The sequence below is a fragment of the Delphinus delphis genome, chromosome 14 (assembly GCF_949987515.2).
Source record: "Delphinus delphis chromosome 14, mDelDel1.2, whole genome shotgun sequence".
In the NCBI taxonomy this organism is placed as follows: domain Eukaryota; kingdom Metazoa; phylum Chordata; class Mammalia; order Artiodactyla; family Delphinidae; genus Delphinus; species Delphinus delphis.
In genome coordinates, this window is record NC_082696.1 from 78,366,283 (window position 1) to 78,388,420 (window position 22,138).

At 41.0% G+C, this 22,138-nt stretch overlaps 1 protein-coding gene across 5 annotated transcripts in view; it reads right to left on the reverse strand.

The window, feature by feature from the left end:
- CD109 (CD109 molecule) overlaps positions 1–22,138 on the reverse strand; it is a 151,496-nt gene that overhangs the window by 17,666 nt on the left and 111,692 nt on the right. For all 5 annotated transcript variants that reach the window (XM_060030349.1, XM_060030351.1, XM_060030350.1 and 2 more), the window contains 9 exons: positions 21,808–21,925; positions 19,957–20,070; positions 18,124–18,342; positions 17,239–17,383; positions 14,622–14,798; positions 5,543–5,624; positions 2,688–2,916; positions 1,977–2,142; positions 40–230 (listed from right to left, as the gene is read on the reverse strand). In XM_060030349.1, the coding sequence (XP_059886332.1) occupies positions 40–230; positions 1,977–2,142; positions 2,688–2,916; positions 5,543–5,624; positions 14,622–14,798; positions 17,239–17,383; positions 18,124–18,342; positions 19,957–20,070; positions 21,808–21,925 (1,441 nt within the window). The remainder of the gene's footprint in view (positions 1–39; positions 231–1,976; positions 2,143–2,687; positions 2,917–5,542; positions 5,625–14,621; positions 14,799–17,238; positions 17,384–18,123; positions 18,343–19,956; positions 20,071–21,807; positions 21,926–22,138) is intronic.

Sequence of the window (22,138 nt, forward strand, 5' to 3'; positions counted from 1 at the left end):
ATTATTTTTATAAAGAAATTTAAAGTGATCATCACTCACCTGGGTAGATGCAAAACCTCCCAAGCTATTTCTCTGCCTGCTTAGCCACCTCATAATCGGGATTCCCTCAGAAATCTGATGCTGCAGGAAGTGTGAGAGCAGTGCATAGGCCGCAACTTCAATATCCAGGGAGCTTGGTTGCCAGGATTCAGAAAGTCTGGACACTGGTGACACCCAGAATTGCATGTCTCCTGTGGGAGAAAAGTAGTAATGGTCTGGCCAAATACAGAAAAATTACACTTGATACCACTAAACATCCCTACACTGGTCCAAGTTCTCCCTGACTAGCATAAAAGTATACATATTTCTATACATGTGTATATTGATGCCAAGCAAATATACGCATATTCACACACACACACACACACATGTACTTACATGTCACTTCTTAAACTATTAAAACTTATAAAATTTCATCCTTGTCCTTTTACTTATATTTGAGGACATTTTGATAAAAATATTTTCCCAAGAGAAATTCCATATGTTTGGCTCAAGACCAAAAGGCTATAAATTATTTTTTTAAAAAACCATACTCTGGGGCTTCCCTGGTGGCGCAGTGGTTGGGAGTCCGCCTGCCGATGCAGGGGACACGAGTTCGTGCCCCGGTCTGGGAAGATCCCACATGCCGCGGAGCGGCTGGGCCCGTGAGCCATGGCCGCTGGGCCTGCGTGTCCGGAGCCTGTGCTCCGCGACGGGAGAGGCCACAACAGTGAGAGGCCCGCATACCACAAAAAAAAAACAACAACAACAAAAAAACCATACTCTATTCCACACCATCCCAAAATATATTAGGACACATTGGAAAGAACCCTGTTCTGGGAATCTGCCATTAACCAGCCCTAACGGGAAAGACTCCTTTTTTCATTATCTGAGAGGTGGTGTTATAAGTTCAAAACCCCAAGACTCCAAGAAAAAATGAGGGACCCTGGCCACCCTAACAACCTTCCTAGAGATATTCCTGCTAGCCCCCAGATGAACATGCTATGTGGTCCCCCCTCCCCGTTCTCTCAAATATTACTATGCAGATGATGACTGCACTTCAGTGGAATGTGAAATAACTACCACTTAGCCAAGCAGAGAAGCAGAAATGTCAAGGACTACTTCAGCCTCCATGCAATAATCTTCTAGTCCCCAGCACTGCAACAGGTGACAAGGATGTAATCTAACTTACTGCTAATAATAACACACTCTTTTTTACAGTCTCAGAAGTCTCTAAGCACTTTCCATAATCACCCCTTCTTGAATGAACAGAGCTTTAAATAAACTGACATGACCCAAAACTCTTTCTGCCCACCCAGCCCTTCTGCCACACAGAGGCCATTTGGAAAGTAATAACACCTGTACTTTTTGTCCTGTTGTAGCTCATAAGCAGCTGTATGATTAAAAACTCACAGTGCCCATTCCAAAACTGTAAAAACAATCATACAGCTCACTAACAGCATTTTTTGACATTTGCATTTCTGTTAGCATTTTAATTCACATTTTCGAACACCTACAACGTGGTAAGCCCTGCACCTTATCTCATTTAATCCTCACAGCAACCCTAAAGCAGCTGTTACTCCCATTTTAAGACGGGGAAACTGAAGCTCCTAAAGGTAACTAACGGAACCAGAATTTGAGCCCAATTCTCTCCAAAAACCAAGGACTTCATGATGACTCAAGGCCACCAAACCAGAAATGGCAGCAGACGATTCAAAGGGTAACTGACACGTGGCAGAACATATCTAAAAGAAGGAAAAACCCAAGGCCCCAAGTTCTCTAGAAAACTCTTGGGGAGAGTAGCAGCAGAATGGCCATGTCAACCCTTCCTGATCTTACTTGCATCTCATTTTCATCCCATTCAGAAGACATAAATGTAATCAACTTCGCACCTGGTGTACAAAACTTTCTCACATCGTTTACGCATTTCATAACGCAGAACGGGTTGCACACGTTACCTTCTTGTTCTGCTCTCCAAGTCAGCATATTCAAAGCGTCCTTGGCTTTAGGGCTTCTCACAGATGACAGCGCATAAGTTACAAGAGCCAGGGTGTAATTGTCTGAAATTCCTCTATCGAATTCAGACTCCAAAAAGTTGATAGACTCCTGCACATCACTATTAGGCTGGAAAGAAAAACTATATATTTTACTATTCAGAATAACCTGTCACCAACATATTTAAATAAAAAGTATTTTCAAACATGCATTCAAAAACCATTTCAGTGTCTATTAAGCACCCGCCCTTGTCCTAGGCAATGGGAATCACTGACATTTAATGATCTGCCATGTATTTTAAAAATAACATTGCTTTCCAGGTTCTACAAGCAAATAGGCACCATTCCGTAGAGGGAATAAAAAATAAGAAGTGCAGCTTTTGCTAGTGTTTTTCCCATTGACTATCACGAACTAAGAGGAGGGCATAAAATATAGCCTGAGAAAGATACCTCTCTTATATGACCTCAGGTGTTGAAGTTCTAAATTGAGGGGAAAGTATATATTCTCAGCTTTTGGGATGTGGCCACAAATGCAAAGCAGAAGAATACTCCAATCCGAGGCTTCAGATGTGATGGAATATGGCAAAATCCTGTAATTTTCCAGACATGTATTTGACCCATCAAGACCTCCCTTCCTTGTGATTTTCCACCCACTATTTATTAAAGATTAAATACCTGATACTTTTTATATCCCAGGAGAGAAGTCACAATATAAGCCGTAAGGGTTACTGGACTTTTATTGCCACCTTGAAGCTCGCTGTGGATCACTCTTCCTGGCTCCCAAAATTCACCATTGGATTTTTGATGTCCTTTGAGCCAAGCATATGCTCTGTGTAACACATTCTGGTCAATATCTATGTAAGGATCAGCTTCGAGGAAACATCTTAAAACAAAAGCTGACAACCTTGGTGAAAAGGGGGGAAAAATTACATAAAATACACTTTATACAGTCCTCCAAATTATACTGAGCAATAAAACACCAGCAATAACAACCCTTTTCCCCCATCAGAAGATTCACCAAAGGGCCAATCACTGAAGATAGAACAAAAGGAAGAAAGACGACAAAGAGACAACAAAGTGAACAGCTCAGCTGGGCCAGTGGGCACGGCTTCCCCTTGGGTGTGGCTGGGAAATTCCAGGTCAACTCACAAAAGAGCAGAGTTGGTAAGAACTTGGAAATCATCTAATCCCGCCTCTTGATTTTAAAGGTTGAGAATTCGAAACTCAGGGAGAGTTAAATAAACTGTCCAAGGTTATTCATCTTTGGACTGTTCCGGGTGTTTACCAAGGAAGATCTCATCACACACTTAGCTCAACCTTAAAGCAGTGGATGAAGTATGTTTAGTTCACAATCAAACTGTCGTGCTTTTGAGCAGAAGAAATGGATATTTTCTCTCCTATAGGACAGGAATCAGCAAATTACAGCCTGTAGGCCAAATCTGTCTGCGCCAAACACAGCCCACAGTCTGTTTATATGTGCCTCTCCCCACTGCACAGCCCCCAACCTCCACCTAAGAACAGTTTTTAAACGGAGAAAAATAGTGAGGATGGGGACTTCCCTGGTGGTGCAGTGGTTAAGAATCTGCTTGCCAATGCAAGGGACATGGATTCGATCCCTGGCCCAGGAAGATCCCACATGCCGCGGAGCAACTAAGCCTGTGAGCCACAGCTACTGAGCCCATGTGCCACAACTACTGAAGCCCGCATGCCTAGAGCCCATGCTCCACAAGAGAAGCCACCGCAATGAGAAGCCCACGCACCGCAACAAAGAGTAGCCCCAGCTCGCCACAACTAGAGAAAGCCCGCGTGCAGCAACGAAGACCCAACGCAGCCAAAAATAAATAAATACATTTATTTTTTTAAAAAAAAGAAAGAAAGAAAGAGGGTGGAGGGAAAAAGGGAAAATATGCAACAGAGGCTCTATGGGGCCTGCAATGCCTAACATATTTACTATCTGACCCTTTAAAGAAAAAGTATGTCAGTGTCTGCTACAGAACATTAAATACTGAGGTGAAAAGAACATCAGGCAATAAAACACTGAAACCTTTCTATTTATGGATCTACATCCTGACTCGCGCCAAAAGAAAATATGAAGCAGATCTGTTTCACCCTATAAAAGATTTAGTGTGGCAAACATTACTAATATCCAATATGATGCAGTTCTCTTTCACTTTGGGTACGCAGAAGAATTCACTTCTTTGCCCACTTGAAGTTAGGCATGGCCATGGGGCCAGCTCCGCTCATGGTAAAGTGATAAGAAATCTTATACTGGGCTGAAGCTTCTAACTGCCACTGCTGGATACTCCAGCCCTCTGTCCCCGGGCTGCAGCAAGCCTAGAGGCTCAGGGTGAGTTCACAGTGGAAATGCAGCGTGAGCACAACCTTTGTTAATAAACCACTGAGATTTAGAGGGTTGTTACCACCGCACACCTTATCTAACCCTACTGACAGAATTAGCCAATCTTTTTCTGAGTGAAAAATGAACTGAAGACAGTAGAAGGAGAGAGTAATCATCCAAAATCAGCCATGTGGAGATTTCATTCTGGAGGAAACTCTGGAGGTTCATTACTTTCACAAAAAATAAACTTAAAGAAACTACATTGGGGCTTCCCTGGTGGCGCAGTGGTTGAGAATCTGCCTGCTAATGCAGGGGACACGGGTTCGAGTCCTGGTCTGGGAGGATCCCATATGCCACGGAGCAACTGGGCCCGTGAGCCACAGCTACTGAGCCTGCGCGTCAGCTACTGAGCCTGCGCGTCTGGAGCCTGTGCTCCGCAACAAGAGAGGCCGTGATAATGAGAGGGCCGCGCACCGCGATGAAGAGTGGCCCCCGCTCGCCGCAACTAGAGAAAGCCCTCGCACAGAAATGAAGACCCAACACAGCAAAAATAAATAAATAAACTCCTACCCCCAACATCTTCCAAAAAGAAAAAAGAAACTACATTGACCGTATTAATACAGAATTAGTGTTGATTGTGTCCGATTAAAAAAAGACCTATGTCGGGCTTCCCTGGCGGCGCAGTGGTTCAGAGTCCGCCTGCCAATGCAGGCGACGCGGGTTCGTGCCCCGGTCCGGGAAGATCCCACATGCCGCGGAGCGGCTGGGCCCATGAGCCATGGCCACTGAGCCTGCGCGTCCGGAGCCTGTGCTCCGCAACGGGAGAGGCCACAACAGTAAGAGGCCCGTGTACGGCAAAAAAAAAAAAAAAAAAAAAAAAAAAAAGACCTATGTCACAATACTCCATATTTCTAACCAATTTTTCTTACCAGCTGCACCATCATCATATTTTATTGCTGCTCTTCCCACCAAAAAAGAGGGGGATTTATGACTTATCTTTTCTAAATAAAAACGTCTGATGTACTAGTGTTTTAAAACCATATTTAAAAAGGAGAATCTCTTTTAAAGCCAGGCTATGGAAAAAGCAGCCTCCAAGCTGATACAGAGACACATCTGTCAATTTCATGGCCATCGTGACCTAGTGAGAGCCCATTCGGTGACATGGATTTGTTCCATTGGCAAAAACACTTACCAAGTGCTCCCAGAAGGGTCATCATTCCCAAAAGCACTGAAAGAGCCATCTTCCCTCTGATAGAGAAGTTCTCTCTGGTAACCTGAAGACACCAAAATAGACAGATAATCAACGTAATCAAGTTGCAATGAAGGGAAGTTTCTAATCATGACTTCATATTGAGGAAACATGGGCAGAGAATGGGAAAGAAGACATGAAATCAACTAACGTTGAGTATTTTCTATATCATGTGCTGTGGGAGATTAAGAACATCAGGACTTTTCAAGTAGAATGCATAAAATAAGAACCGTGATAGCCCCAAACTGGAATAAAGTCAGAAGAATACCATCACACAGACAACAGTTCTATCCATTCAAAAGCAAGTAAATTAAAAAGCGGAGTATTTAACTCTGTAGTGTAAACTACAATGGTTTCAATGCTTAGTCATCTAAAATTGTTTGCTACCTAAGAAAAATACTAGCTACAGTATCATAACTAAAATTTAAAGCTAAAACGAGAAGTAAAAATACTTTCTACTCTTAGACCACCAGCAGAAGGGAGAAAATTGCTAAATAATCTAACACAGTGGCTCTAGAATTTTTTGGTCATGACCAACTGAGGTAAGCCCCCAAACTGACCTGTGTGCCCAAACGTCAACTCTAAGTTCTCACTAAATAAAAAGAACATGGTGGTGGTAATGAAGTCTCAGTATAGAACTAAATTGGTAAGGGCTTATGGCTCACAGATCTGCTTTAATAAAAGCAGATGTTTCATATTTGCAAATAAGTGGTTGCAAACAGAGGCAGATGTTTCATATTTGCAAAGCAATGCGTGCAGGTCTCAAAGTCCAGTGACTGAGAAATCACAGGCCAAACACTGAAAGAGTCACCGGACAAGCCCAACAAACCAACTCGCTAAAAATGATATTAGCCATAATTTATCAATAAAAAGTAAGCAGAAGCCAGAAACATTTCCAACGCAAGGCTTTATCAGTGATCCTCTGATAACCAAGAATTCTTCCCGAAAACTACAGGATTCTACTACAGGAGGGGAGGGCACACAGAATGAACCCAGCAGCATGGCCATGCAGTGCCTGGCAAACATACTCACTGGTGAAACGTTGAATTCAATCCCCAATAAACTCTAGTAACAAAAACATTTTACTTTATGAATACCACATTTTAGAAGCATCAATACCTATAATTAATTCTTCATATTTGACTAACAAAATATGAGTGTTAGTCATTTAAAATTCGTGAATTTGCTCTTGCCAGGTCCCCAACTTTTCTCATTGAGCCTTTCCACAAGAAACCCCAGCTAGATCTGAGTATCTGATTCAAGCTACAGTAAGACAAAAATGCATAAAAAAACAAGACACTGTTTCACGGTGATCCTTAAGACCTATGGTAAAAGAGATGGAAACAGCATTTAAGTGATGAGAGAGTTGTCTTAATTTGAAGAAGGGAGCGTTAGGTTATACTCTTTATGTTTAAAACGGAAATATTACAGCATGGTAACTAACCAGGCAACTTTTATCCAACTGTGACTAGGTGTCAGGAACTGGTCAAGGCCCTTTTCAGGTATTAACTCAGGTAATGCCACAACTCTACGATGTAGAGGCTATCTGCTTTTTTAGAGATGAAGAGACCTGAACTTAGAATATATCATGTGCGAGGTCACATAGCTCATAGGAACTGAAATTAGGCATTAGCCAAGGTCCATCTGTCTCCAAAGCTGCTGCTTCCTACTAATTCATAGAGCTCTTTCAATGATTAATATATGAAAAGCTCTTCGCACAGTACCTTTTACATTCTCTCGGTAAACAACAGATATCACTCCGTAACATAGGTGTAGAAAAAGACTTTCTAACCACCAAACTTTTAAGAAAAAATAACTGACTACAAAAAAATTGTTTCAAACTTTTTCATGGCAAAACACTATAAACAAAGTTGAAAAACAGATGACAAATTAAAGGAAAATATTTGCAACATATAAGATGGATAAATGGCTAATCTTCCTAACATTAATACTATACAAGTCTATGTATATGTTTTTATATATTAATACTATATATCTTCACATATAGATTATATAAAGAATTTTTTTAATTTAGAGGAAAAGATAAAAACTCCTATAGAGAAAAAATGGACAAAAGACAAGTACAGACATTTCACAAAAAATAAAGAGAGACAGACCTTAAGACAGGAAGAAATGTTCAACTTCATAATAGGTAAAATGCAAATGAAAACTACATATGGAGATACCATTTCTTACCCATCACTTTAGCAAAGATTCAAAAGCTTGACCATTCATCCTGTTGGGGAGACTGTAAGGAAACCAGTACTCATCCGTTGCTAGAGGGAATTCCAAATGGTACAACGCCTGTGCAGTAGAATGTCTATACCTTTTGACCCAGTAATCCTACTTCTAAGGATATATCTGAAGATATACCTCCAACAACACAAAAATATATATGCAGACGACTATTGATTGCAGCGTTATTTGTAATTGCAAAAACATTGGAAACTACCTAAATGCCACCAAATTGGAGACGGGTTGAATAAACTGTGGTACATGTGTACAACAGAGTACTATGCAGCTGTGGAAAAGAATGAGGACTCTCTCTGAGCTGATGAAGAGCAATTTCCTGAATATACTGTTAAGTGAAAAAGGCAAAGTCTAAAATAGCACACATAGTGTACTACCCTTTGTGTAAGAAAAAGAGAAAATAAAAAAACATACGTTAATTTCTGCTAAGAGAGAAAAAGAAAGAGAGAGAGAGAGAAGCTAAACAAGAACGTTACCCCCAGAGAGTAGGGAGAAGGGATCCGAGAGGGAAAGATACCCCTTTGCATACACCTTTTAGAATAAGTTTGACTTTTGGAAGCACGTTAATGTTTTACATATTCAAAAAGCAAAATAAACAAGAATGGAAAAAATTCAATGACAGGCACTATTAACACAACCTTAGTTCACTCTAACATGTTTTAATTAACCTTGAAGAAAATGCAACATATAATCTCTTCCTTTGTCAGAGCTGGTCAAGGATCACAGAAAAGCAGAGTAATTTTCTAATGTTCACAAAGGAAGTGAGCAAAAGAGGCCAAGACATTCTCCCTCAATTTCCAATTCAGGAGTAAATCTACCAGGTAGAAGAGTTTACGTGTGAACTCAATCTGATATAGGAGGAAGGGGAGGGGAGGGGAGGGGAGGGGAGGGGAGGGGAGGGAAGGGAAGGGAAGGGAAAGGAAGGGAAGCTCCAGGTCCCTCCATCACTAGAGGAGGTACTTCTGTGGGAAGATGGACCAACCTCAGGTGAGGACCAAGTGCCTCCAAGGCCCTGAATCACATCAACAATGGCAGTTCCAAGTATGAGTTACTGTAAAACCTTCAGAGAGATGAGATCATGGAGATGAGATCAGTGTTTATGGAAATTACCCTTCAGGTGGCTGCCCTCCAAGAGTTGCCATTAATATCAACAATTAGCACAGTTCTTCCACCAGGAGCAACGAGCCCAGAGAAGGGGACTTGCAGACACAGTCTACAGGTATGGAGTACATTTCCTGAGCTGGTTTAGATGAAACTGAAAATCCAAACCTCCAGCTCTGCTCCCTGGGCAAAACAGGAGGGAACCCAAACCAAGTAGGTCTCGTGTGAGGAGTCCTTCCTTGTCTTAAGCCAGACATGCATCATTGGAGAACCCTCAGCTGCATCGTGATAGATGAGATAGGCAAAAAGATGGTTTTCTCCAAAAGTTTATGAGGAAATTAGAGTACTGCCTTCAAGTTCATAGTCTTATGAATAGCTCCTGAGTTACAAAGTAACAGCATAATCAGAATTAACAGACACTTCTAAAATTTAAAATAATGATTCATGAAATGTTGTTTATAAAGGGTCAGACAAGATACATACTTAGTGGGTGGTGAATTTTCTTTGAAATAGCCATGAATGGAAAATATTTACAATTTATCATAATAAAGAGGCAACTAGCACTCATAGAAACACACAGAAAACTAACATTCTAAACATAATTTGACTTAGTTTACCACAAGTGTCAAAATTGTATACAAATAAATTAAGTAAAATTGGCTGCCCAATCACTTTCTCTGGTTAAAAGCTGATAAAAATATCCCTGTGCTAAAAGAAGAGTATTTGTTATCAACTTCCTTACTCTCTCTGACATGAATGGAAAGTGAGAACTTCACCAACGTTTTCTTTTTTAGCATCTTCACTATTGCCTCTAGCCATTCTTGTGATGGCCAAATGCAGCATCAGAATTCTGAAACCTACTTTTTTCCTGTTTTTATTCCAATAGAGAAAATATAATGTGTTTTCAGCTAAGTTTGGTCGGAGTCTTACTTGAAAAACTGAGCCGCACGCACTGCAATTTAAATATTTGAGAAAAACAAGTGGTTTAAAATCTCCAATGAACAGGTCTGGGATTTCTAGTCCTTGTCAAAAACAGTTTCCATGTTACGGTTCTATTTTTCTTTTTGACAGTGAAAGCCACTTCATTCAATGATGTAGCTATTGTTTTGACCAGAAAAACAATAAGTTAGGTTACTGGGCTCCTGGGCCACGCATGATTTAAGGAAAACCATGCGCTGTTCACAACTGACATTTAAGTAACATAAATCATGACTTGCGCCAAAGCCACTTTAATTCCTTAAAAACATAAAAACAATTACAGTATATTTGAAAAAAAAAAAAAACTTTGGCAAATGTGATAGCAAAAGAAAAAACAGAGTCTCTGAAATGAGACACTGATTTCATAATGAAAATCATTACACTGAGAAGTTTTTGTCCACTACTTTGAAATATAATTTAGCTCCGCATGTGAAAAGATACATTTTGAGGAGCTCATTGGACTGATTCCCATCAGCCATTTCACCAGCTCAAAAGGTAACACGTTGAAACCTCAGGTCACATTTCCTAGCTCATGAAAACGTGCCAAAGCCAGGGAGAAACTCAGGTGTTGAGAGAAAAAAACATGCATCGTGGAAACACCGGAGAGATCTTCTAGACCCGATCTCCACATTAGGACGATCGACCTAAAGCCCACAGAAGTTAATATTGATACGAATGCATTCACCCGTTCTGCACTTACTGAGGGGCCCGTATGGTGATCCCATGGAGAAGGGATTCAACACAGTCCCCTCTGTCAGGGCACTTACCTTCTAGGGCAGGAGACAGTCACATAACAGAAAAACAAGAACATTTTAAATACTGTTAAGTGTGATGAGGAATATACGATGCAATAATTTAAGTGAGAGCTGCTAAAAGGTCAGAGAAGGCCACTTTGAGGAAAACACCACCTGGATGATGAGAAGGAACCAGCCCTGGGAAGATCTGGGGGGAGAGTATCCAGCAAGCAGGACAGGTGGAAAGGCCCTCAGCGCCATGGAGCTGAGAGCACGCCAGACGCAGGCTGACAGAGCCCGGGGTGGGGGGGGGGGTGGGGGGCGGCTTCAGGTGAGGTGACAGATGGGGCCTGGCATCCGCTCAGGGCTTTGCAGGCCCAGGCGAGGAACCCACTGGAGAATTTAAGGAAGTGATGTGATTCTGACATTATCAAAAGATCCCTTTTATTATAAAATATGCAGAGACTGTGTTGAAGGAGGGTGAGTATATTGGCAAAGGGTCTATTCAGGAAGCTGCTGGAGTAGCCAGGTCAGCAATGGCAAGTCAGGGTAGATCAATCAGCCTGGGATGGAGAGAGTGGGGAAATTTCACACTTGTTTTTAGAGGTAGAATGGACAGAATTTACTTGCTGACTTTAGACCCTATCTCCCTAGTTAGATGCCACTAACTATATTATAGCTGACAGTTCCTGGGCATTTACTATGTGTTAAAATACCTCATTTAGTCTTCAAAACAGCCCTAAGAAGTGGCTACTTATTTACCCATGTCTTATAGGTGGAAAGAAGAAGCTGGGGAAACCAGCCCAGAGCAGGAGGCAGGGTTCAGAGCCCAGGCCTCATGGTCTCCACCGCCGGTGCTGTAACCACGGCTCTACCTCTCCCCTGGTGGGAATCGCCCACCTCACGGCTGCAGTGCTCTTCATTCTGCCACAATGCTTTTTCTGCCCTCTGGCTGCTCTGCGCCTTCTAACAACCAGCAAATGTGACGAAGCCTCCCAAGCAATGCAGGGCTGCTTTGCAATTGCACGGTGGCACCTACCTCGCCGGGATGGGCCTGGGGATCAGCGCTCCTTTTAAAGAAAACAGATACTGAGGATTTGGACTGTTCATTTTTAGGGCATCTACTAACCCAGAGCAAAGTGTCTAGGACAGAAACTCAAATTATTTTTAAGGCATGAATTATTGTTCCTTAAATGGTTCAAACTATAAAATTTATTCTGTCTCTTTAAAGCATTGATATTTGATTAGCCAACCTTATAGTTCATAAAGCATATAAGATATGCAATCAATGGCATTTTCTAAAATATTTTACTTTATTTTACTAAAATATCCCAAAGGATGTGTATCAAGTTATAAAGCACCAGTCTAGGTCCTACATACTCCCTACCTGAAACTAGCCAACCTAAATTTCAAATACAAGTCAGAATCTTGTCTTAAAAAGGTGCTGAATTAAACTGTGAAAATATTTTTTACTCATCTCTTTAAATATATGGCAGTGTGCAGAGATCTCACCTGAATTTAGCGTGGCACACACCACACCAAACAGAGCCCCTGGTACCACTGCTTAAACTTAATTAGAACCAAACCTGGAAAAAGCAGCTCTTGTATTTACATACTTAAAATATGACTGATTCACTTTAATAATTAGTAGATTTTATCAAGCAAACATAGTTCACAGTTCATGAAGACCATTCCAGGTAGAGGACATGCAAAGATGCATTATATGAAGACATGAGTACCTGGAAATCACAGGGCAAATATCTTAGTATATAAGTACCATTTTTCTTGAAAAATTAATAACGTATGTTTTCTACGAATATGATGAAACATCTGATTTTTTACCATTCTCTTTAAATAAATTAATAGCTAAACTGAAAAAAAAATGACTGATTCACAAACATACGCAGAAAGGAGAATACTTTTTAATGGGCAGCTCAGTATAGAAAGTACCGATTGCCAGATCTTGGAGAATTTCCTAGAGGACTTAAGGACCTGGGCCTGAGATGTCATAAATGCCTGCAGGGCCTGGCTCTAATCTGAGGGAAGCTATACCACTATCTACTACACAACAGAACTCGGGTCACACCCAGCCCTGATCCCAACGCTGGCCTCCCACACAGCAGGCGACTGGCAGCTCCCTTACTTGCACTCAGCCCTTGTCTGCCAGCCTAGCCCAGGGGGCACTCAGGACACTGACTGCAGCTCAGCCCCTTGGACCCAACATCTTACAGCTCCCTCTGGTCTAACCTGACACCCAGATTCTAACGTCTGGTTTCTCCTTCCCTACAGAACCCATGGTCCTCTCTTACTATTTTATCAGAACACCCATTGAGACCTCTTACACCTTGGTCACACTGAAGCATCTTGGCCCAGTTCCGACTCCTCCTACATCCCCCCCTATTGCTTCCAACAACCTAAGAACGTTGCAAAGTAACACTATCTCATGGCGTTCTGAGCATGGACTACAGAGTCAGACCACCAGGGGAACCATGGGTAAGTTATTTAGCCTCCCTGTGCCTCGGTTTCCTCATCTGCAAAAGGGAAATAATAACAGTACCCCTACCTCCAAGGGTTTTTGTGAGAATTAAATGAAAACATTTGTACAACAAATAGGGTTCATTATTATCATTATTACATAGAATTTAGTTTAAGATAATGAGGGAACCTAGAAAAAAAGCCCACGTTAAAATAATGTCTTTACTAAGTTTTCTCATTCTTAACTGTGGAAAAGTTAGCCAAACCACTAACAGCTTGCCTCTATGGGCATTTAACCCATTCATTGTAAAAATAAATAAATAAAACAAAATTAAAAGTCAGGGTGGAAAGTGTTGATTCAATTTGTAGATTATACTGAACAAGCATTTTCCTATTGTATTGCCTGAACCATTCTAATCTTTATCAGTTTGATGGACAGCAGGTACCCCAGACTGTGCAGAATGAGAAACTCAGCCACACAGAGATCTTGCTAGAGGTCCCCTAATGGAAGCACAAAGCTTCCAAACTGTGACTTTGGGTGGCTGGCTTTTGGAATATTCGAGGAAATCAAGTCTACATTATTATTATTAAAAATGCCTCACAATTGTCCATTTTCTCCTAAGTATGGACACAGATAGAGCATGGACTCTGGGGCCAGAGAGCGAGTTCAAATCCCAGCTCTGCCATCACTTGCTCTGTGACCCTAGCAAGTTAGGTAACTTTTCTGTGCCTGAGTTGCTTCATCTGTAAAAATAGGAGGATGATAAGCGTATACTGATGGCGACCAGTAAGTGAGATATTATGGAAGGTGCTTAGAACACTGCCTGCCTCACAGTAAGCATCCGCCGATGTTATCTGTTGTTATTAGCAACTTGTAGACACAGGGCCTGGCGTCTGCAAACAGTATCAGCCTCTCCAGGAGCCAGGGCAGAGTCCTCACCGGTGTGGCGTTTCCTGAGTGGCCAGCAGGGGCCCCCATACACACCCTTCTCTCCTAACCCCCCAACTACTTGAAATGTTAAATGCGCTGAGAAGGTCCCCACCACAGGAAGCCTCGTGTGTTTACCGGCGGACTTTCTCCACTGAACAGGGACTCCCCTGGGAGGAAAGGCCTGACCTCCTGCTTCCTCAGCACTGGAAGTGACCCTGGCCCTAAGTGATGCTCTAGAAATGTGGAATGAATACTCATTCCTTCAGATCTTTAAGTGGCTTTAAATGTCCAATCCCTTATGAAAATACAAACCCCTCCAGGAACAAAATCCTTAACCAACATCTTAGCAGCAACCAGTGAGCCCTGAGCTGAGGACGAGTGGCGGCAGCGTCCCACTGCTCACACTTCTAGCACATTCCACACCATCTAGTGCCACAATCACAGAGCAAAGACAAAATCTGTCTATGTTGAAATATGGTCAGAGTCAACTCTGACCGAAAAGAAAAGAAGAGATGTATTTTTACAAATAAAAGTATGTTTCTAAAATGCTTACCTTGCCTCATAAATGAAAGGGCTTTTTCTTTTAAATTCTCAGTCAGCTGTTTCTTTTTAGTCAGGTAATCCAAAACGTAAATATTTGGAGCAAAATTTATCATGTTCTGTTCGCCACAGCCATAAGGCATTCGAATGAGTGAGGCTAAGCCACTGATGGAAGAACCAAGAATATCTCCTGAAAGCACAAGATATTCATTACATTCAGCAAATCCTCGGTAACTGTACCGCCTGGTGGCAGAGAGGTGTCCACTGAGGGCAGAACGCATCTGAAGCCATATTACTATTCCACTGCGTGGAGCACAGTGTTTATAGAAACTTTACATCAAGCTTTTAGGAAGACGGGTCAAATAAATGACAATACAGTGGTACTGAACTTGTAGATTATGTGACAAATTAGGAGACTCTTATAGCTCAAAGATGCAGTACACCTAAGCAAAAACCAAGTTTAAAATAAAATTTCTGAACAAAAATGTCAGGAATTGCATTAGGAAACCATCATTCTTACATGGGAAAGATGTTTTATTATTAATATTCTTCACATAAGTAGAATTTATTTTGATGTCCTTACTAATACAGTACAAATTCTTGAGAAACGATGTTTTTCAGGGCAGGGTGGTGGTATTTTTCAATGTGCTCTATGTATCAACAACAAAGTAGAACTAACAAGTATAAGCGTTTCAATAAATCTCAGGATCAAAAGGGTTAAAAATATGCTTCAAAGTTAGTAATATAAAGTGAAACAAAACACACGCTTACCCACATTCCTCTAACCACAGTCTAACACCATAACTCAAGAAAATAAGTAAGAATTTAGAAATGTAAAGGCTGAGTTCTAATTCTGACCTCACTAGGGTTGAACTGTATAGAGAAGAATATTCGTCAATGTGGTTTATTTTAGAAACTTACCAAGTCCAAATACCTAGTAAAAATCTGCTCCAGAAAAAATGAATCCAAAAAAGAGAGGAAGATCTTCAGGTGGGTAGGCTGCCGCCATGCTGGCATATAATGTCTCAAACTTTAGATATTAACACAGAGAAATAAATACCACTGTAGCTTATGTTTTTTATTTTTATTACTACTGTAGGTTATGTTTTTAATATTCAAAGTGAACATAAACTTAGACTCTCAAAATCCGAAGAAGCAAGCTAATATTCACACATCTGGGCTACCAAATAGGTTTTTTTTTTAATATATAAATACCATATAAAAATAACACTTGAAAAACCATTATCTAAATCAAGCTTTAAAATTAAACCTCAGAGCACTTCAGTCACAATAGCAGACTCATTCCAACATAAGGAGTGATGGTACACACTTAAACTTCAAGGCTTCTTCCCTCCATGTGTGCGTGTGTGTACCACATCATCTCCCAGCATCCTGGCACTGTGGGAGGTTCTTAGGCAGAATGTATTCCCCTAAGTAGAAAGCTTATTTAATTCTTTTTAAGAATTATATCTAAGTCTCCCAAAAAAGTCCTCTCTAGAGGAACCGGTTGTTTGAGGTTATAATAAAAAGCATTACACTTGCAGGGGAGACTTAAAAGAACCTCTGAAAACGTGCCTTAGGTCCTGACACCTCAAAGATCTAAATATTGGGTGGGCCAAAAAGTTTTGTAACATCTTATAGAAAAACCCTAACGACCCTTTTGGCCAACCCGATATTTAGATGTCATTCATCTAAATATTTCTTTCAGTTATTTGCAAAGCACGACCACATAAATAAACCATGTGTGTGGAAGCTCTGTCTAATAGTTGAAAGGACTTTGGGGTTACCAGAAGGTGACTAGGAGAGGGTGACTTAGTCAGTGGGTAGCTTCAAACTGGAAAGGGTACTTGTGTCTGCACAGGGAACTGCTAGAGGCAGTGGTCCTCCACCTCTGGTTACCAGAAGCAGTCATGGAACCTTTTCAAAACATGCATGCCCTAGCCACAGCCCAAGAGATGCTGACTGAGCAGCTCGAGAGTGGATCCCAGATATTTGTGTATTCCGAAGCTCCACAGAAGGGATATTCACCAGTGGCCGAGAGCCACAGAGGCAGAACCACCATACGATAGGCGTGGTCTGGCTACTCAAAAGAGTGGTCTGCACACCAGCAGCATCGTCATCACCTGGGAGGTTGTTAGAATTGCAGAATCCAAGGCCCCACCCCAGGCCTACCAAGCCAGAATCTGCCTTCACACAAGCTCCCCAGGTGATTCACATGCACCTTGAAGACAGAAGAACTGGTCCAGGACACACCTCTCACTTGCCTTCCTACTGTAATCCATGGTTGGCACCAACTAAAAACTTTTTGCAACTTCTTCTCATTAGGATTAAATAAGAAAATACACCTAAATAAGGACCTACTTATAGCACAGGGAACTATATTCAATATCTTGTAATAAACTATAAACTATTTTGTAATAAACTACTCTCTTTCAGAAAAGAATCTGAAAGAGAATATATATACATATATGTATAACTGAATCACTTTGCTATATACCTGAAACAATGTAAACCAACTATACTTCAACTTTAAAAAGTAATTAAAAAAAGAAAATATACCTACAAATAAATGAAAAATATATAGTATCATATACAAATAAACCAGTAGCGATGGTGATATCTGTTCTTACCAATTGCAGTGATCTGAACTCTCTCACTACCACTCACTATATGAGGAGGAAAGGAGAAACTCAAAGTTTTCAGGGTAGTTTGTAGCTTGCTGTCGGTCAGGTCTAATAAGATGGATTGTGAATATGATTTTTCTATTCCTTCAGCCTGTTGATAAAAAGGAACACAATTATCATGGTCCCTACTCATCTGTTTACAGAGAACTGCATGCAGATAATAAGTCAATCATCTGGCCTGTATATGGTTAGGTAAGTACCTACAGTGTCTTGATTATTGCTTCAAATCTGTTAACAAATGTTTCCCTTCTCATTAAATTAGTCAAAACATTTCATAGAATGGCAATGGAAATGATAAAGGAGAAGATGAAAAGGTGTTGAGAAATCCTTGGAGGTAGGTCCTTTTATTATCCAAAGACAGAGGTTAAGTACCTTGTGCAAAGGCACCCTTGACAAAGGTGGGATGAAACCCAGAGCTGTCTTACTCCGGAACACAAGCGCTTATCTACTGTCCTGAGTTGTCTTTTTGTGCATACTGTCTTCTCTGTAAAAACCTACCAAAACCTCTTCTACCTGTACTGAGGAATTCCAAAATTCAAAATCTATGTATCAACTTGGCATGACTTAATAGGATCCCAATGTCACACAGACTGTAAATGTAACTTGCCTTATAGTCGTACTATAAATTTAAAGAAGACGTTGACAATTACCTTTAAAAACACACGTGATATATTTTTACATTCAGATGAGAAAACCATTAGGCATTACCAGGAGGGTGGAAAAGATGACCCAGTCAGTCTTGAAAACAAATCTAACCAAGAGAAAAACCACCTTCTGTTGCCTTTTCAATTATATATTTCCATTCTATTTATTTAGACTTCAAGTATTCACCTTCACTAAAATCCTCTGGGTGACAGCATCGGAAGCAGCAGGTGAAACAGCTGTGACTGTGATGGGCATTTCCCCCAGATGTGTTGGCCTGACCGGGAAAAGAACAGTTGCCCCATCCTCACTGGGAACCAGAACTGTCTGCTGGTGTCCTGTGACATTTATTTCATTCGAAGCCATTAGAATATCAAACGTGTCACTTTTCTCAATGATGACCTTAACCTGGAAGAAAAAATCATCAAAGGTCTTGTATAATAAATTGCTCCCCAGTAAAATGTTGCTCTAAGTGCAGATAAATCTATGAGGCCTGAAACTAGAGAAAAATAAGACAGAAAGATTCAGGCAAGGAGAGGGTGAAAGGGTGTCAGGAAAAACCTAGTTTCTTTCCTATGCTTTCTCCATCTGCCTCAAGACATGTGGGGAAATGGCATTCTTCAGTTCCATTTCTAACATTAAACTCCCACTAACATTAAATTCTCTCATTTTTCAAAGCCTGAGTGGTAAGGGTGTATCCAAAAAGGTTATTTCATGTCATGGTACTGCCACCAGCCTGACTCATCTGAGTCATCCTGGGACACTAGTCCCATCAGAAAAGCCTGAGGCAAACAGGATGAAATGTTATTACATTCATTGAGAGCCTCTGCTAAAATTATTCCAAGAAAAGTATGACTCAGACACTAGTCCTGAAACACATGTCGGTTGCAAACTTTCATAAAATATGTCAAAGTTGCCAGGCTCATCAAGAATCCCATTTCTCTGGGTCTTAGATTTTATGAATTGTTTTCCCATTTATTTTCTCATCTGTTTCTCAAAATATTTCCTACCTGACAGATGAGTAAACTGCAATTAAGTTATTTGCTGGTAAGTGGAGGACCTGGACCTTGAATGTGGGCCTCCTGACTTTTGCTCTTTACACTGGACCATGTTAAAAAGATTAAAAAGTAAAATTAGGGCTTCCCTGGTGGCGCAGTGGTTGAGAGTCCGTCTGCCGATGCAGGGGACACGGGTTCGTGCCCCGGTCCGGGAAGATCCCACATGCCGCAGAGCGGCTGGGCCCGTGAGCCATGGCCGCTGGGCCTGCGCATCCGGAGCCTGTGCTCCGCAACGGGAGAGGCCACAACAGTGAGAGGCCCGCATACCCCAAAAAAAATAAAAATAAAAGGAAAGTTAGAAAATAAGAAAGTTTACTCTCTAGACATAGTGCTTAAAGAGATTATGGCATTTTCAGGTAATAAGGTTAATTACAATCCCTCCCTACTCCGGGAGGAAAAATCATTTTGTTAACACTACTGCAGGCACAGTACAAACAGCGGGCCTACCCCTGCCTTACAGGGAACTGACTTGGCTAAGGAGACACCGGGCCGTGACTCAAAAGACAAAGCCTTGAAAACAGAATATAAACACAGGGATAAGCACAACAGCATGGGTGAGATTCCTCAGGAAAGACACCTTAGTTTCAAACCGGGTCTTGAAAGGAATCAATTCTTGCCACCTGCAGTGAGCACAGAACAGCAGTGAGAAGCGGCAACACATTGTAGATGTGGGAGGAGAGTAGGGGGAAAATGCAGGAGTGGGCAGGAAAGAGAAAGACATGCCAAAGAGATGAAGTTGCATGACTAAAGCAGAGAACCTGTGCTAGAAATTAAGGTGAGGATGCCTGGGCAGGCTAGCAATATCCTTCGACATTAACAAGCAGAAGAGATGGTGGGCAAAGTATGGCTCTTTTCAATCTCCCAGTAATGTATAGAATGCTTAGATGCCCAAACACTACATAACCCAATCCCCGCATGTTTTCTTCATTTTTTCCTGAAGTGTAAATGATGATTAGTATATTACCTCAGTGGCATCTTTTAAATAATTGAATATGGTTACTTCCAAAGCAAATTCTTCACCTCTGATAACAGAGTAGGGAAGATTCAAAAAAATGAAAAACGGTTGGAAGGACTGGAGCTGAAAAGAACACAATGAATACAGATTTGATTCAAGTCCAAGTGCTTCACGCTTTACGCAATTAAAAGCGAATCTCACAAAACCTGTGACGCTTATAACTAACTTCACATAGAAATGTCCACTTGCCTACCAACAGAAAGCAAACAGCAACCTACCCCTAATGAACGCGGGCACATTGATTTATGTTACTTAACACAGTAACCACTACATTTTATGAAATGGCTACTAGGAACCAGGGACTTTACACAAATTATTTCATGTAGTCATTACACCTATGTAGGCAGGTGTTATGATCCTATTTTACAGAAAAGAAATCTGAAGCTCAGACATCTCTGTAACCGGTACAAGTTCACACTGCTGCAAAGTGTAGGAGCCAGAACTGGATCCCAGCATGTCTGAGGCCACAGCTAAGTCTCTCTTCCTCTACTCTGCCAAGTTGATTCTACCATTCTTCTTCTAAAGCCACTGGCCAAATGAAACAGCATCTGTTTTAGACTCATGTGAAAAGTCTAAATGATGGTTTGCCTGCTACCCTGTAATATACAGATACACATACTCGTGCTTCCTCATTGGTCACCCAACTCTGACAGCATCGGCGGAGCTTCTCACTGGCAGCAGCTAATTCCCGCTTAGAGGTTTATCTGGACATTTGTGGAAGTGTCAGACTGTCACCATAGGGTGCTCTTGGCACTTAGTGGGTGAAGGTCTGCATGCTCAGGACAGTCCCAGAAAAGGAAGAATTGTTCCGTGTCCCTCATGATTCTTGAATGTTCCTTCATGTAGATAAAGTACCTGCTGATAATGACCTGGGCTTACAACTAATTCCAACATATATATAAACCCAAAACATCTGTCAATATACAACTATTTTGTAAATCAAGAGGAAACTATACTTTGTTTTGTAACTTTATCAAAACTTGTTCACTATTTCAAAACTTTACATCACCTCAGGCAGCACCACTCAAGGTTTTTGAGTTGCGAAAACAATATACGTATATCAAACTGGATGTGCAGCTGTTACACACAGGGTGATTCTATGCACGGTGTAAATATTCACATATGTTACTATGCCTTCTAGTGCAACTAGGCCTGGTCACTTACATACTGAAAAGTATATTATTTTATTATACATTACTTTCCTTTTATTTCTCCTCACTATTTCACTTAGGGCACCTTATTGATTTTTTTAAAATTGAGTGTGCAGTTATATTATATTTTCTATGCATTTCATTTTGCACAGACGGTAGAGGGATGAAAAGCATAGCTGTTATAAAAAGCTGGCTTCAGGTATGACAGAGGTGAAGGCTACTGGTCTAAGACCAGTCATGGTCATTACATTCCTCTTGTCAGTGACGGGTTTAGGAAGCGACATGAGATGTAATTTGACCAAAGAGATGTGAAGAAATGTTTGCTAGGGGACATTTTGAGAAGTTCTGCTTGTCCTTAAAGAGGGATGCACGGAAATGTTCTCTCTCTTCTTGGCCTCTGGAAGGGGTTGGACTCAGTCAATAATAAACTTTGTATCCAAATCTTAATACAGAGCTAGCACGTTTAGCAGTTTAATACAGCTCACATTCCAAAGTGTAAAGCAGATGAAAAACAAGAAGGAAACGCCAAGGAATCTCTAAACTGTGATCTACGTCATCAGCAATCACTTTTTTGAAATCCATCGAGGAGCTGACACTTTCTTTGCTTCGTGGCACTGTACCATTTATCAGCAGCCCTTTAATATACTACCTCCACTGGAGTAGTTGTTAGTCCAAGACCTAAATCCTCAGAGATCACAAAAGCAGTTGCAACCCAAGAAGTGATAGAATCAGGTACAGTAACTTCGAATTCTTGGTAAGTCCTGGAACTGAAGCCAAGATAAACATAAAAGTCACAAAACCGAGAACTGACACATTTCAAAATTGGCCAACATAACCTAAAACCATGTTTCGGAAGAATTTTAAGTTTCCAAATCATTTACATATCTAAATTTTTTTAAAGATTTAAGTCGAAAACAGTAGACCCCAAGTTCTCAAGGAATAAGTCATAATAAGGTCATAACACTGCAGACTGATCCATA